The 17,555-nt window shown below is 45.5% G+C and overlaps 1 protein-coding gene across 1 annotated transcript; it reads right to left on the reverse strand.

The window, feature by feature from the left end:
- Positions 1-1,855: 1,855 nt before the first annotated feature.
- On the reverse strand, positions 1,856-15,245 carry ZNF628 (zinc finger protein 628). Its single transcript, XM_066580780.1, has 2 exons — positions 15,116-15,245; positions 1,856-10,916 (listed from the first exon to the last, which is right to left on the reverse strand). Exon 2 carries the CDS (start codon positions 10,900-10,902, stop codon positions 7,591-7,593), a length of 3,312 nt encoding a protein of 1,103 aa, XP_066436877.1. The 5' UTR covers positions 10,903-10,916; positions 15,116-15,245; the 3' UTR covers positions 1,856-7,590.
- Positions 15,246-17,555: the final 2,310 nt, after the last annotated feature.

The raw sequence follows: 17,555 nt of genomic DNA on the forward strand, positions 1-17,555 counted from the left end.
GACTGCCTGTCAGTCTAATGCAATACTATGGTATTGCATTAGACTCTATGCATGATCAATTGATTACAAGTTCAAGGCCCCTTAGGCAACTAACAAAAACAAACATTAAAAAAAAGACAAAAATAAAAGTGAAAACTTTGTTCCATCATTGTAAAAAAATAAAGTATAAAAAGTTCTAAAAAAAATTCTCAAAAAGAAAAAAAAAAAAAGAAAACCCAAACACATATTTGGTATCACTGTGTAGATGACAGTCTGAGCAGAATACGGCATTATTTATCCTGAACATCGACAGCAAAAAATACACAGATGCCAGTTTTGCGCTTTTTTTGGGTCACAATGTATAAGAAGAAAGAAAAAAAATTTTGTATAAAAAGCGATTAAAAAAGTCATTTGTAGACCAAAATGGCACCAATAGAAACCACAGTTCATACCGCAAAAATAAGCCTTTACACACCTTTTTGATGGGAAGGTAAAAAGTTATGGAGGTCAGAAGAATGTGACCAAAAAAAATAAAAAAATTACACGCCAAGATAAAACATGCTGCAATTTCTCTTGCACACGCAATTTATGTGTGCGGCAAAATGTCGGCCTATGAGATATTGGTACAGCTAAAGATGAGCGAGCATACTCGCTAAGGGAGTTACCTGCCCGCTCGGAAGAAAAGGTTCGGCTGCCGATGCGGGGGAGCGGTGAGGAAGGAGCGGGGGGTGGGAGATCTCCCCTCCGTCCACCCCTCCGTCCACCCCCCGGCAGCCGAATCTTTTCTTCTGAGCAGGCAGGTACGCAGGTACTCGCTAAGGGCAATGCTTGCTCGAGTTATTGCCCTTAGCGAGTATGCTCGCTCATCTCTAAGTACAGCGTATTACACACGCAAAACCCACATAATACGCTACAAACATTTACTCGTATGATACAGCACTTATTTGTATTGAACACTGAAGCAAACTTTAAATTCTTAGTCTTGGCCAATATACCATATTACAGTAAGGCCTCTTTCACACGGGTGACAGCGATATCGCTGCGATTTCTCACGGTAACCGCGATTTTGTAGCGCTCTTTTGCCAGGATTTTCAGGGGACTTGAAATATAAACCTTACACCACAAATAAGCCCTGGATGCATTAAAAGACAAAAACAAATTAAAAATACATCACCCAATAGCCCCTATTAGGTCCGCCGCATGTCTCCTCTTCCTCTCCGGTAGACGTGCGTTTGAAGAGGTTCAAAATCCCCACCTCCAGGAAGGACTGGTTCTGATTGGTTCTTGAGTCAGCCAATCACTGCAGCACTTGATGAACCAATCACAGCCATTCAATGCGATGGCTGTGATTGGTTCTCGAGCGCCGCGGCTCAGCCAGCGCTTCCTGGAGTGGGGAAGGGGGTTGCACCTCCAATCCAGAAGGCGCTGACAGAAGACTATAAACAAGTGCCAGGAACCTCAAAACAGAAGTGTGGTGGAGCGAACAGTGGCTGTTAGGTGATGTGATGTATTTTAATGCAGATATGGCCTAGTTTAGGGACAAACCATAGGACTTCAAACTGTAAACGTTGCATTGCAACAGAAAGGAAGGCTCCATAGGGAAACACGGGCGACAAAACATAGCAAATAGCAGCAATATTCAGCAACCCACAATTTTTTTTTCTCACAATGTAGCCAGCTACAAAACATGGCTCATGTGAAGGAACCCATAGAAAGCATCGTGTGATTTTGTCACTCATATGAAAGCAGCCTAAACCAGATATATTAGCACATGCATGTAAAGGTGAACTTTTATATGTCAACAGCATACTAGTAATGTATTGTATTTCTTTCATATAGAGTTTCTGGAATCAAAAAAAAAAAAAAAACTCTTAAAAATCTTTAATAAAATTTAATAGTAATAACTAGCAACATGTTACCATGTACATAACAGAACTGCACTCAAATACCAAAAAGTAACAATCACTAACTTTAATAAATATATGCAAGTGAAGAACAAAAAGCAGATTTGGTGCGTTTCTTAAAGAGGACCCGTCACAGGGTAAAATCAGCAGGGTTGGCTGCATAGCTCTGTAGCCACAGCCCCACTGGCTTCTCTCCTGTCCTCTCCTTCGTCCGGACAGCGCTGTCAATGTGTCAAGTGGGCAGTCCTGCTCATGCTCAATGGTTGATGTCAGACTGTCAATTAAGTTTGACATAAGAGACTGAGCGGTGAGGACCACCCGCTAGCCCAATTTACAGCGCCAGACGCAAAACCAAAAGGGCAGCCCATCCAAGCAAAGAGTATAGTCAACGGGCCATGGCTACAGAACTATAAAGCCATCCCCACTGATTTATCCAGCGATAGGTCTTCTTTACTTAATTACATTTCCCATTGACGTTGGCAGCTTTTGTAAAGTTCTCCATCAAGAATGACTTTACCTTTTGAGAGGACCTCTACCCCAAAGGAGCCCAACTGCTGCAACCCCCAGCAATTAGTGGTTACTACCAAGGACGACTGTTAGGCCATCCACTCTTGTGAGGCACTGCTGCATGAGAAAGGTAGGATTAGGGTGGTTTCACATCTACGGCCTCGGGGGTTCCGTTTTCCTGCTCCGTTCGGGGAGTAGGAAAGGGGAATCCCCTTGGACATTTGGCTCAATTTTATGATAGAACCGAATGGACCCCATTGAATATAATGGGGTCCGTTTGATCTCCGCTCAGCTGCGCGGCTTTCAGCCGAAAGAACAGGCAGTGGTTCCAACGCTGATGTGAAACCGCCCTTACACTGCAAGCACAGAAGGCGATGGACAACCATAGTGACACATGGGCAGGCGCAGCCCCTTTCTGCAGCATCGCGAGTCAATTACGGGTCCCCTCTCTACAACATCTATTTGCCCCAATTCACCCATGAACAATATTTTACATACAGATGTAATCTACCTAAAAATAAACGACTTCTCAATGCGGATGAGGAATTATACCCTGCATCATTATCCAGAGCAGCATTCACAATTCTGCTGGCTGCTACTAAAAACAGCTGGTAAGTTCATGTACAGACACACGACAAAGCTTAAAGGTGGTCCTATACTACAGTGGGAGAGATAATCATTTCTAAATCAGATTACTGTACAGTATCTGGCAGTATTTCAGAATGCAAGTCACCAGGGCAAGCTTTGTATGGACACTAAGGAGGCAAGGACTGTTTTGAGATTTCAGCTCTGAAGAATTGTGAATGAAGCTACGATAATGTTAAAGGGCCTCTGTCCTCACCAAGGCCCATAAACTATGTTATGGAGATCGGTGATGACAGAGGGCCTTTGCCAGTATCATTACATAAAATGATCATGTACTGATTTTGTTTTTAACTTCGTAGCTTCATTCAAAATTCGGCAGACTTCAGAGCTGAAATCTCAAAACAACCGAGAAATCAGTGCATGCAGAGTCTTGTGGAAAGTCATCGCGTATGCAGATTTCGTTTGGGCACAGCGCTTTAACGCAGGATCCAGCGAGTATAAAAAGCAGCCTCTCGGATCCCTCCACCTCACCTTTAAGCCCCATAACACATTTTATGGGCTCAAAAGGAGACGATAGAGGTCCTTTAAATTTTTTTTTAATGAAGATTAAATCTATATGTAAAAACTTTAAAATAGCGTTACGGTGGACACATCCTTTACCGGTAACCGAAACGGGACAACTGTCTACAAACATACAACTGGCTCAACCAATTCATAAAATGGTTTTCTAGGACTTTAATATTGATGAGCTATCCTCAAGACTGATCAGCAATCTCAGATCAGTGGGGGACTCCCACCGATCAACTGTTGGAGGAGGCCTTGGTGCTCAGCTGAGGGCAAGTACTTAAAAGGACATATCCTTAAAAGGGGATTTTGTCCCAAAGCGTTTATCAGCTATCTAATGCAACAATGGTTGGGGACCAAACACTGCGACCTCCACGATCACCAGAAGGGAGACTCCTGTCCTCCCAAGTGCAAGACCCCGAACAGGAGTTTCAAGGTCTATGACCCTTTTACAAGAAGCGAGTCTCCTGACCATAGTACCCCCCTAACAACCAAACACTACTGGTGCTGCTCATCTCCAGCGGAGGCAAATACATCCTATCTAATCCATTTCTATCTTCCTATGAGATGTTGGAAAGTCTACAGCAGACATCTATCCAAGACCGGTCGTTTACATGCAGATCTTAGAGCGCCTGCACACGAGCGAAAATTCCGCGGCGGGATTTCCGCTGCTGGAAACCTGCATAGGATTGCGTTAACAAACGCAATCCTATGCAGACGGCCGCGGTTTGGCCATGCGAAATCTTGCGCGGCAAACAAACCGCGGCATGTTTTATTTCTGTGCGGGGCTTGCACACCCGCCGCCTGCTCTGGTCAGCGCATGCGCCGGCTGCCCAGCAAGCCGGCACATCAAACAGCCGGAGCCGCGGGCGAGTACGCGCTGGTCCCTGCAGGTGCTCGGGTCGGGTCCCGCGGCGAGAATCCTCGCTGCCGGATCCGACCCACCCGTCTGCAGGCGGCCTTAGTTGAGTGTCGACAGAGATGCACAAGTCTCTTATTATATATTTTTGACGCATCCTGCGCTGCCCATGCGCCACTTTCTGAAATCTACGGCAGATCAAACCTGCCGTAGATCTGCGCTATAAACTTACAAGAGTTTCTGATGTAAAGGATAGTGAATCCAACGGGCTGCGGCCGCCCTGCCCGCTGATAAAGGCAGTGTGAAAAGTTGCAAATTTTTGCACAAATTGGACTGGTGCAAGAATCTGTGACTTTTCTAAGCCGCAATTCTGGCGTAAAGATGTTCATGCATTCCTCCCTGTGTCTATGGACAGGATTACATAAGAATAGTTTCTTTAAAAAAATGGAAAATTTTAGATAAAATATAAAAGTAATTTAATTTCACAAGATGTGAAACGATTACACTGGGTAAATATTTTTGCTAAAAAAAAAGGGGGTACGCTGGGAAAATACAACATGGTCCTGGAATACCACAGGGCAGGGATTGTTTACTTACTTTCTTGTCTGGCATGTGGATTCCTATAAAATCCAACAGATTATAAATGGACACATGTTGAAAAATTAAAAGAAAAAAAAAAAAAAAGGAATTTTTTTGGGATTAGAAAAAGGTTATTCTTCCTTGGAAGCAACATTGCCCTTGCCCGTGGGCTATGACTGATATTACAGCTCAGTTCCATTCACTACAATAGGGACGAACTGCAATACCAGACACAGCCCATGGAAAAGGGTGGTGCTATCTTTAGAAGAATTCAGGTCATTTTTTCCCACTCCCATCATGCTCTATTAAATTAGTCATGCCTTCTCAGACTACCCATTTAACAATAGATAAAAGGAAACCTGTCAGTACTTCTGCCCAGGGCAAAAAAATAAAAAATCAGTTTGGCATCCCTGCCAGGGATCAGGGGTTTAACATGAAGGAAAAGCCCATGTCACCCCCTTCCCTGGGACAGACAGGAGAATCACAGATAATCGTCACCCTACCCCCTCTTGCTCTGCACACAGACATGACAGCTGTAAAATCAATATTCCCAACTCCATTTCTAATGGCTAGAAGTGCTACAGACACGCTGCCTTTAAAATGACACCAAAATCACGTCAGTTGCCCCAATCTAACCGGAGTTACAGCCATTTGAATAGAACAAGCCCAGTTTATCCAAAACTGTAATGTCCTTTTTCTGTAGAACCAGCTCTGCTTCAGGTAAACAGTAGGGGAGGTTAAAATGCTAAGCTGGTGCCCTCCTTCCCCTCAGTTCTGACTGCACCCGGGACAGATGCCCCGCCTGCTACACCCCTGCTTCTGAGCATATCAAACTACAGCTACAGATTACTGAGGTAGAGCTGGTTCCAAATCTCATTTGGTTCCAGTTCCCTGAGAAACAACCTTTTACAAAATTTCCCACGCTGTGTACATTGACCGCTCCAGTGACGTGGATGGGGGTCTCCTAAATTTCATGCATGCGCCAGAAGATTGCAGACCAAAAGGCCAACTTCTGGGCAGATACTGCTCAGTCATTTGCACCAGCAAAGATCCTGCTTCCATGTGGACGATCATCGCTGCCGCTCACGTAGGAGAAATCCACGTCGCAGTCGGAAGGTGTTATGGAAGCATCTCCAGCCAGCAGAGACAGTCCAGCCTGCCCACCAGACCGCTCAGCCGAGATCTGCATAAGCTGTGGGAAATTTTAAAAGGCAATATCCCAATGTATGATGTCTGTAGATACTATAACCAGATGAGATTTTAAACCAGTTCTACCTCAGTAAGCTGTATGTGGTTTTGCTTTGACGTGTTCGTAAGTGTGAGTTGTCCTTTTATGATCATCAAACCCAGTGTTCCCCAACTCCAGTCCTCAGGGACCGCCAACAGGTCATGTTTTCAGGATTTCCTCAGTATTGCCCAGGTGATGTAATGATCATCAGTGCCTCAGACATTGCCACAGGTGTTCTTACCATAGGATATCCTGAAAACATGACCTGTTGGTGGTCCCTGAGGACTGGAGTTGGGGACCCCTGGTCAAACCTAGTAAATCTGTCGGCAAATTCATCCGAATACGTTTACAGAAATTCATATGCTTACCACCCAAGCAACTCCATTCAGGTTAATGTAATTTTCCGCATGCGAATACACCTTACTAAAGGTCTTAAACAACAACCTGTTGGGTGTTGAGTCTATATCACCATCATCCCCAACAAGACAACCTTACAAGTTCATAGGAGAATAAAGAAATGTAACTTTTTGCAATGCTAAATATCACTAATCCTTAATCTTACCGCTGCGGTTGCACTTTTTTTTTTTGTCTAAAGACGTTCAAGGAAGGTGCATGCTCGTGCTACAATATAAGAAATTACCAGGGAATGGAGGCGAATATAGACCACTAATCGTCCTCCAAGAAAGTGCTCTATTGTTAAAAAACAAAAATTGTAAATAATTGGATATAATATTGCTTATTATAAGAATTAATACACATACTAAAAACAATATAGTAAGTTCTAGAAGACTGGAAGTTGAAGCAATAATTTCCGTCACATCCTGTAAAACACAGCCATGCATAAGTGTAGGTGCCTGCGAAGGATAGGGTAGACGTATGGGAGTATGGACAAGTCATCGCAGAGATGTTTAGGCTGGTCAAGGTTCCTCATGCATGACGGTACGTGTAATTCAGGCACTGCTGTAGTGTCAAAGTCGAAGCTTACCAGTTTTACTATTTGGATAGCTTTAACAAAGCACCTTGCAGCTCTCCTAATGTCTGGTTTTCCTTGGGTACATACATTCCCTCCCTCAATAAAACAACAATTCTAGAGCATCTTTTCTCCGAACTCTGCTTTGTGTTATTCCACGGGGAAACGTTAAGAACAAATTAACAACTGGGTGTAACCATTCCACTTGTAGGAGGACCTTAATCAGTCCGAAACTGTCCAGCCGATTCTAAAAGGGGTAAAGTCGGAACACTACAGACAAACAAAATGGTAACACACAGATGTCACTTCATTCTCATATTTCTAGGAGGAATGACAACGCAAAGAAAAAGAAATGCTCCAGCGCTTCGACCTACAAGTCCGAAGAGCCATCAGGTCCTCTTTAATGCAGCCAACATTAAAAAGTATGGACAAGCTGAACTTTCGGGGCGCTCTGTACAATCTGAATGAATGGCAAGACATGTTGTAACCCCTGAACCGAATTCTTTTGAACTAACTGAATAGTTTGTATATTCTGGGCTCCAGAATTGACCGCCTGTAGGTTTTGAAGTCCCTGGACATTTTGAACAGCCTGGAGCCCCTGACTGCTCGGTAGAGTTCTCAGCTGCACATTCTGTGGAAGCTGCACAGTGTTGTGGCTTTGGAGACCTGGGAGCACCTGAAGCTGGTTCTGCCCAACTTGCAGTTGGTTTTGCCCAGCCTGCAGTCCTTGAATGTTTTCTACTACATGTACATTTGGATCTCCTGGAAAGTTATCAACTACTTGTAGAGTTTGCTCTCCTTGAGCGCTCTGAATAATAAAAACTTTCTGACACTCGGAAGCAGAGTTTGCAGGTTCCTGCACGTTGGACATGGCTTGAATTTGAACGTTCGAAACGTCTTGTAGCCCCTGAATATTTTCAACTCCTTGTACGCACAACCGCGTTTGCTCGCCATCAGCGTTCTGCAGGACTAGGACGTTCTGCAGACCGTCTTCGGTCTGAAGGGTTTCAAAATGGACGTCCTGAACTTCTTCCATGGACTGCAAACTTTCCACGCTCTCGCTGGTGCTTAGAAGCTCTTCGCCTGGAGAGTTCAGCACAACAGTCAAGTTTTGACTTTCGTGTAAGCTGCTTGGCGTTTCTTGAAGTGCTTGAATATGAATATCTGAAAGAGGGGATGTATTCGAATTAGTCTGGAGCTGGACATTGGGTAGCTCCTGGTGGATATGCATGTTAGAAATATTTTGGGGGCTAGACAAGCTGTGGATATTGGACACGTCTTCTGCCAATGGTAGGGTCTTCACTTGAAGGTTTGATACCTCCTGAGAACTGGGCAAACTTTGAATAGTTACGTCTTGCGTATTGGATACCTGTTGGATTTGTAGGTTTGCGGTTTTCTGTGAAGGTGGCATTGTATTTATTTGCACTGTCGATAACTGTAGGGGACTTTGCTCGGCCATATTCTGCAGCACAAGTATGTTCTGCCCCATGGGTAATCTTTGTGCCCTTGGAAAGCTTTGGATAGTTTGAAACTGAAGAGGCTGCACACTAGGTAGTGTTTGGCTAGTGTTGGGCATAATGAGAATATTTTTATTTAGGGATGCAATATTGGGAACTACATCAGACGTTTTCTGCTTGACTCGCTTTCGTGAAACTTTACTCTGCTGATTTTTCTGACCCGTGTTTGGTATTGTAACAAGATTGGCATTTGCACTTGGTGCTACAGGTACCTTCTGCTGCGAGTTTAAGATTTGATGAGAGGGTACTAATATAAGCTTTGGAGCATTCTGCTGGGGTACTTGGACCAAGAAGAAGGTTTGTGGGTTTAATGAAGGGGTTTGATTGCAAACCTCTAGATTTAATGTTGTAGGCATGTCAGATACAATGTGCACTTTTTGTGTGTTAGGCGTGACCTGTCCATTCTGAGGGCCGAGTGGAGTTTGTGCGATCAATTCCGCATCCGACCCAGTGTTTACAGCGTGGGTCCGCATGTGTCTCTGGAGGTAAGAGGACATGACAAAGCCTTTGCCACAAACCGTGCACCTGTAAGGTCGGTCAGTGGAGTGTGTCCGTTGATGTAGTTGCAAATTTGAAGAGTGGGTAAAAGTTTTGTCACACTTTTCACATTTATACGGCTTCTCTCCCGTGTGAGTCCTTTCGTGTTGCCGTAAATTAGAAGTCTGAGTAAAGGTTTTACCGCACATGACGCAGGCAAAGGGGCGCTCGCCGGTGTGCAACTGCCTGTGACGGCGCAAGCAAGAGGTGTTTTTGAAGGACTTGCCACACTCTGTACAACTATACGGTCTTTCCCCTGTATGAAGTCTTAAGTGGTACTGATAATGTGAGGACCATTTGAATGTGAGGCCGCACTCGGCACACTTGAACGCCCTGACGCCAGTGTGTACCCGCTGGTGAATGGACAATAGTGAAGAGCGTTTAAAAGCCTTACCACATTCTGAACATTTGTAAGGACGCTCTCCAGTGTGATCTCGCATGTGGTAACGAAGTCCTGAAGAACCTTTGAAAGCTTTATTGCAGTCTGTGCATTTGTACGGGCGGTCGACCGTCTCGGAAGGGGTCGTTGCCGTAAAAGGCTGAACTATTTCAATAGTTTGGGGGCATGTGACTTCTGCTTCTGTTTGGATCAACTGTTGCTCTTCAGTATGGGTTCTCTGGTGCATCAAGAGGTTGGAAAGTTGCACGAATGTCTTCTCACAAATGGAGCACTTATAAGGCCGCTCATTAGAGTGGGTATATTGGTGGCGTGATAGCCCCGAGGCATTCTTAAACGTCTTATCGCAAGACGTGCAAGAATAAACCTGCTCATCGGTGGTGTGGCTGTGTTGATGCTCAAGCAGCAAGTCCTCAACCTTGAACGTCAAGTCACACGTGCCACATTTATAGAGCATCTCCACAGTCTCCACATCCCCAGCCGTAGTCAAGAAAACTTCAGTATCACCTTGCACAAAAGTCTGTACGATACCGTGCGACAGCAAATGCTTTTGGAGGAAACCTTCCGAAATGAAGACTTTGCCACACAAGTCACACTTGTGTGTGTGCCCGCTAGTATGTGTGCGTTGATGAAGAAGAAGGTTGGATGAATGGGTGAAGGATTTACCGCATTCATTGCACTTGTAGGGCCGTTCCCCGGTGTGGATCCTTTCATGTTGCTTCAAGTTTGTAGACTGGGTGAAGGCCTTGCCGCATACAGTACACACATAAGGCCTCTCTCCTGTGTGAATGTTTCGGTGCCGCCTCAAACTAGACGAGTTCTTAAATGCCTTTTCGCAGATGTTACATTTGTACGGCCTCTCACCTGTATGTTGCCTCATATGGTACTGATAATGAGAGGACCACTTGAACGCCATTCCACAAACATTGCACTTGAAAGACCGAAACCCAGTGTGAACACTTTGGTGGATTTGCAATAAAGATGACCGCTTGAAGGCTTTGCCGCAGTCTCCGCACTTATATGGCCGTTCCCCCGTATGGCTTCTCTGATGATATAGTAGGGCCGAAGAGCCTTTGAAGGCCTTGGGACATTCGGAACATTTATACGGTCTTTCTCCGGTGTGAGTCCTTTGATGGTGAATCAGTCTAGAGGACCACTTGAAGACTTTGCCGCACTCGTGGCACTCATACTGGTGGCTACTGGTTTCTGTAGACTGTACCAGAGGTTGCTGTTGTACTGATGACGTCTGGAGTTCCATCTCCTGTGCCCCCACCATTTTCAAGAACTTTGCTAAGAAAGTATGGAGATAAAAAAAAAAATTAAGTCAACATCTCAAGACAATCTTCAACATCAAAGAGTATCTTTACCTACTCCGAATACTTAACAACCCCTCCTTCCCCGACCAGGTCGAATGCGGCGGTTGGCCATGTTTTGGAGTACGGAAACAGCCAAGCGAGTTGTGCTACACAGTTTCTGTAACTCCCACAGAATTGAAACGTTGTCTCTGCAGCTCTGGATTGTGGAAACGGTGTAGAACAGCCGAATCAGGCCGTTTCCTTATACCTGACCACTATGTACAAAGTAGAGTTACCATCTCGGCCATGATTGGCTTGAGGTTGTAATAGCTCTTTATGGTTGCTGTAACAGTCATCTGTATTATGGCAGGAATGCCCGGACCTAATGTGATTCTACTGAGCCAAGCAGACTCCTTATGGTGATCCATATTTGTTTCAGTAGAACAACCGGAGGTGGTTGACAATGAAATGTGCCCATTTTACTGACACTTGAAAAAGGTTTAAAGGGATTAGTTCCACAAATAACAGCTGTTCAGCGGGTTGATGGATTGTGGTCAGATTTCTGGGACCCTTAGCGAGGCTTTTAGTCTAGTGATGGGCATCAACCTGCTCCTGCATACAGCTGGGAAGGGAGCATGAGGTGACGGCATGGCCATGCAATGTTATAGGCGGTGCGGAGACAGCCAAGCGCGCCAACATCCCCTTTAAGGGTAAATGCAAACAGGACGAATTTGACGTTTTCGCACTGTGCTTCCCACATACAGCAGCAGTGGTGAGTGTGCAGAGTCGCTCCATTCACCTTCAATGTGACCGCTGGTGATAGTCAAACAATTGTACTTTGATAAGGAGGAGAGAGGGACTCGGGATCGTAGGGGGTCTCAGCGTTCAGACTTTCATCACCTGTCCCATTGATAAGTAATAAAAATCAATCTTAGGAATAACCCTTTAAAAATGGATGTGGCTCAGTGATAAATTTACGCCTGAAAGTGAATTGACGCGACTCCCCGCTCGTAGCTGCTGTAGATCTGACACTGTGGGACAGCTGGAGAAGCAGCAAATTTACTAAGACGCATGCGCCCCAAATGTCGTATGTTATCGAAGCGGGAATTGCATTATGCAATTCTCAAAAAACACTTTCTTTGTTAGTAAATGTGCCGCAAAGAGCCTGAAATTGACCATTTGGTCCTCAAAATCCACAATATGTCACCGCAGATTGATTGCAGATTTTGACATCCCCACTGAAGTAAATGGGGACAAATCAACAACAAAGACATAAATTGCTATCGATTTAAAAAAAAAAAAAAAGAAAATTTAAAAACCTTACAGTCAGTCTTCATGTGCAATATTTCTGTAGTATATTGATGACATTTATTTTTTTTTCCGAAAAGGGCCACTCCAGCAAAATCACATTTTTCCATCCTCACCCGCCATCACCCAAGATCGTCTGTCCCACAGGTCCCCTCTATGTTCTCCAGTCCCTTCCCTGCTGTGCGGCCTCCTTGATGCTTATCAGACACCATCTTGGTGGTGATATTTTTTACTTTCAGTTTCAATGCATCAGCACTGCATTAGCTAAAAGCTGTACCATTTCCTCCTGCTGTGGGGATGGGGCAGTTTAATCATCATTATCATCTATATTCACCTACAGACCATAAGTATACAGTGAGCTGTGACCTCCTCTATTACACCCGTGTGACCATCATCAGTAACTGCGACGGAAGGGTTTGTTTTCCCCTGTACACTGTTTCTGTGGTTAATCCATGTAACAGCATCACACAAACAGACTAACTAGAAAATTAATTTATAACCCCCAAGTATATCTGAGCTGGTCAGAATTGAGATCACATGACCATCTGAGGGATATAAAAAAAAAAAAAGGAGAACAGGAGTTTCAGACAGAAAGAAGTAACTAACCAAGGTAACACTAGTTCCTTGCAGGGGGTGGACAGAAATATGGAAACATCGTACAAAATGCATGGGTTTTTAACTAAGAATAAGCGAGTATACTCGCTAAGGCACATTACTCGTCCGAGTAATGTGCCTTAGACGAGTATCTCCCTGCTCGTCCTTAAAGATTCGGGGGCCGCCACAGGGCGGGGAGCTGCGGGGGAGAGCGGGGAGGAACGGAGGGAAGATCTCTCTCTCCCTCTCTCCCGAGACTTACCTGTCAGCCGCAGCGGTCCCCGAATCTTTATGGACGAGTGGGGAGATACTCGTCTAAGGCACATTACTCGAATAAGTAGTGCCTTAGCGAGTATACTCGCTCATCCTTATTTTTAACCATTAGCACTGAGCTGTCCTTTTGACCCTTGCCTGGCTGAGAGCTTTCCCACCAAATTTCTGTTTACTTCACCTCTTGCCCTGCTCTGGGTGTTTTTGGGGCTCAAACCGCTGACCAATGGGACCTTGTTGCTCAGGCAGATGTTCACTTCTGCCCGGCAGCATCTGTGCCATATTACCTCCACTTAAATTACATGGTATTAGGGCTCCTTCAGACTGGCAATCGAGACATCGCTGGGAGAAAATCACGGTAAAATTGTAACTTATTCCCCACGATTTTCTCGCAAAAATATCATTGCTACTTCCTATTTTCTCATGCTTTTTTAGCGCAATTTTTTCAGCACGAAAGTCGAGAGGACTTTCTAATGTTAAGAACGCATCGCATAAAAAATAAATAAATAAATAAATAAAATCGCAGGCTAGTGCTTCGCGATGCAATAAAAAGGAGGCTCCATAGGGGAAAAAAGCAGAAGGATGGGACAAGCTGCGGTTTGTTGTTTTTTTTAAATCACATCGCACGAGTGAAAGAAACCATTGAAAATCATCGGTTTCATAATTCTGCATTTTCACTCTCCCGCATCGCGCAATTTTATCGCCAGCGTGAAGGCGCCCTAATAAATCATATTTCAATAAGACATGTAAAGACCGATTTTAAGGCATGTATTTCATACAGCGTTTCCATATTTTTGGCCACCCCTGCATGTATACTGCGGACCTGGCTGCATAATGAATAAATTAAAAAAAAAAAAAAAACTCAGAAAATTAATCCGCCCCCCAAGTGGATGCTCTCACGTACAGGTTTTCCGTAGTGAATTAACCGGTGAATCTCCTTGCAGATCTACGTAGATGTTACTCTACGCATTGCAATGGAGGAACGCCGCAGCGATCGCCCACAACATCAATTACCACGATCCGCACCGGTCAATTTACGCATTTTTCCCACTAATTATGGATAAGATTTGTGAAGGAAGGGGGGGGGGGGGGGGAAGAAAGAAGGGGGGAAAAAAAAAATTTATCGCATCCACTCTGCTGCGACAGTAATACACCGCAGGTCTTCTGTCCCAGGTACTGCAGAACATCTTGTTTGGGTCAGGCCTTAATGTCCACGGGCGGATTTTCGCTGCGGAATCCGGAGCAAGTGTTCCGCCTCCGGATTCCGCCTCCCGCTGTAACATGAAGTCACCGGAAGCAGTCCGATCCGCGGCCCGTGTGCGGTTGACATTGCAGATGGGCCTGCGGATTCTGCGGTACGAGCAGGAATTTTTATATTTCTGTACTGCACACGTCCGCCGGCACTTAAAGACACGGACGGGTACGCAGGGTCACCAGCAGGCGGATTTCGGGCAGGATTTCCTGTGAGATTGCCACTGTGCATTACGCGTGCCAAACGGCGCAGGTAATCCGTGAGCAGCGTGCGGTCGTGTGATCTCGGCCTTTGTTAATAAAGAGGAAATGATTCTGCAGATGCAGCGTTAAGTCGTAACGAGCAGAGAACGGGCGGGTGCTGATTTTTACGCTGCTTGAATGACAGCTTCGCGTTTAGACGTAACGATTATATCGCGCACTTACATTCGTTTGAGCAAATTGTAAGCGGCAATCGTTACGTGTAAACGGGCCCCGGGTTACAAGCAGGCGACCGGTTCCGTTTAGGGCGGTATCAGGCGGCCATATGTGATTTCCGTGTATTTCGCGGACCCATTACAGCCGATGAGGATATTCGTTGAGGTGTGTTTTTACACAAACCGATGGTGGAAACGGGTTGCCAGGGCGGACGAGTGCCTTAAGCTGTGGCACTACAGATCTCAGCATGCCCTTTAGCCTCAGAAGGATTCGCAGGTTGTTCTGGGACTTGCAGTTCAGTGGTGCTTGGAGGACTACAAGTTACCCTTCCTCCCTTTACTGACGTGCACTCACCGGCCGGGGGCGTCCCGACTCCCTCTCACATCCCGGCAAATAGTTGGGAGCGGTGCACGAACTCTTCTCTGCTCCTCTCTCCTCCCGTTACTAGGCCTTCATGTCCTCGCGATGACGTCAGCTCCATGCGCCGCGACTTATAAAAGTGACGTCATACTGACGCGCCACCCGGAAGCGACTGAGCGAGGCTTGGAACGCAAAGAGAGAGAAAATAGCCGCGGGGAAATAAGGGGTGTGTAATTAGAAGCAGTCTAAAATTACAGTGACTATACAGCGACTGAGGAGCGTCGTTGCTGCTCTTTTTCTCTTCTCATATAGCCATGTTTGACGTAAGCATGGCAACCAATCAGAGGACAGCTTTTATTTTTTTACTGCAGGGTCGACAGTGAAAGGTGTGATGTGATTGGTTGCTATGGGCGGCCTCCGCTTAAACTTCATAAGGTTTAGAATGCTGTCCATGGCAACCAATCACAGTGCAGCTTTCATTTCTTAGCTGGGGAAAAATTAAAGCTGCGCTGCGACTGGTTGCTATGAGCAACAAGGCCAGATTTTCTGTCAGTTTTGCTCATTGAGGCCCATTGTGTTGAACACAGCTCCCCTCAGTCTTTACTATTGTTGTTGTGTAGGTAGCCTTATGGTTGCCTTCAATGGGCCGTTTTATAACGGCTCATTCACATGGCTGCATTTGAACACCATTGATTTGCATTGGAGCGTTCAGACATACGTTTTTCATACATGTATTTTATGTGCGTGAAAAAAAAATAGCATGTCCAATTTTGGTCCGTATTACAAACTGAAATGGTCCATTAACCCTTCCAGCCACAGAAAATAAGGTTACGTCATGGCAGGGCGGTACTTAAGGCAACAGGACGTAACCTTATGTTGTGGATCTCACGGGATCCAGCAGTGGGAGCCAGCTGTTACTGATAGCCGGCCTCTCGCTGCAACAGCGGGGGTGCATCGGGACAGCAAACCCTACTGTTAACCGCTTACATGCCTTGTGTAAAGGCTTCACAGAGGGAGATTGCTTCCTGTGTGATGTCATCGGACAACCGTGATGGAATCATGGAGGGCCAACGGGTTGCCATGACAACATGATGCCAGATACAGGCGTCCTGCGTTGCCAGTGTCTATGATAGCTATAACCAGCGATAATGCATTGCAGGACAGAAGTCCTGCAATGCCTTACTAGAGTGATCATAGCTGCTATAGATCAGATCCCCTTCAGGGACATAAACAGTATTAAAAAAATAGTGTAAAAAAACCATTAAAAAAATAATGAAAAACCCCTTTTTTGCTCATTTTTCCCTACTTATATGAAAAAAAAGAGAAAACCCCACATGTGTGGTATCATCGTGTCCGTAACGACCTGAACTATAATTTGAGCACACTAATTATCCTGCGCAGCAAAAAACGTAAAGGAAAACGGAGGCAAAATGCTTATTTCATTTTACCTGCAAAAAAAGCGCAATAAAACACATATGTACCCCAAAATGGTACAAATAAAAACCACGGTGCGTGACACAGAAAGAAAGCCCCCACAGAGGGAAAAACAAAAAAGTTATGAGACTTTGGAAGCAACAATACAAAAATAATTGGAATTTCCAAAGAAAAGGGTTTTTATTGTGCAAAAGTGGAAAAACCTTGAAAAAAGATAATGTTTTTGGTATCGATGTAATCGTAGACGGTATAATTTGTCAGAATCTCCTGATGCCATTTGTGAATCTGAGGGCTGGACATACTGATCACATGATCACGTCACACAGAAGTCAGCATGCGTATGGGTTACTATTAGGCCTCATGTCCACGGGGAAAATCAGATCCGCTGCAGATTCTACATGTAGAATCTGCAGCGGGTCCCTCCTGCCCCGCGGACATGAGCGCCGAAAATAAGAATTTAAAAGTATTTACCATCCGGCGCGGGCGGAGAAGATCAGCTGTTCCTCACGGCCGGATCTTCATTTTCGGCCGGCGGATGAATTCCTGACGCCGGCGGCACGTCGCCGGCACGTCGCCGACGTGCCGCGCGCATGCGCCGGGCACATCCGCCGAGCCGAAGCAAGGAAGATGCGGCCGTGAGGAACAGCTGACCTTCCCCGCCCGCGCCGGATGGTAAATACTTTAAATTCCTATTTTAGGTCTCCCGCGGATCCGGACGGCTTCCATAGGCTTCAATAGAAGCCCGCGGGAGCCGTCCCCGCGGGCGACCCGCACGAAAATGGAGCATGGTCCGGATTTTTCCATGCTCCATTTTTTTTTAAATCCCTTTTATTGACGATCCGCGGGTATTTATCTACCCGCGGGTGGTCAATGCATCCCTATGGGATGCGGATCCGCATGCAGGAAATCCGCTGCGGATCCTAAATCCTATTTTGCCCGTGGACATGAGCCCTTAGAGATGAGCGAACATACTCGTTTCGAGTAAGTACTCGATGGAGCA

This window comes from Eleutherodactylus coqui, chromosome 10 (assembly GCF_035609145.1).
Source record: "Eleutherodactylus coqui strain aEleCoq1 chromosome 10, aEleCoq1.hap1, whole genome shotgun sequence".
In the NCBI taxonomy this organism is placed as follows: Eukaryota; Metazoa; Chordata; class Amphibia; order Anura; family Eleutherodactylidae; genus Eleutherodactylus; species Eleutherodactylus coqui.

Bases quoted from the DNA above. Each gene is read 5' to 3' on its own strand.
- ZNF628 (XM_066580780.1), bottom strand. From the start codon at position 10,902: ATGGTGGGGGCACAGGAGATGGAACTCCAGACGTCATCAGTACAACAG.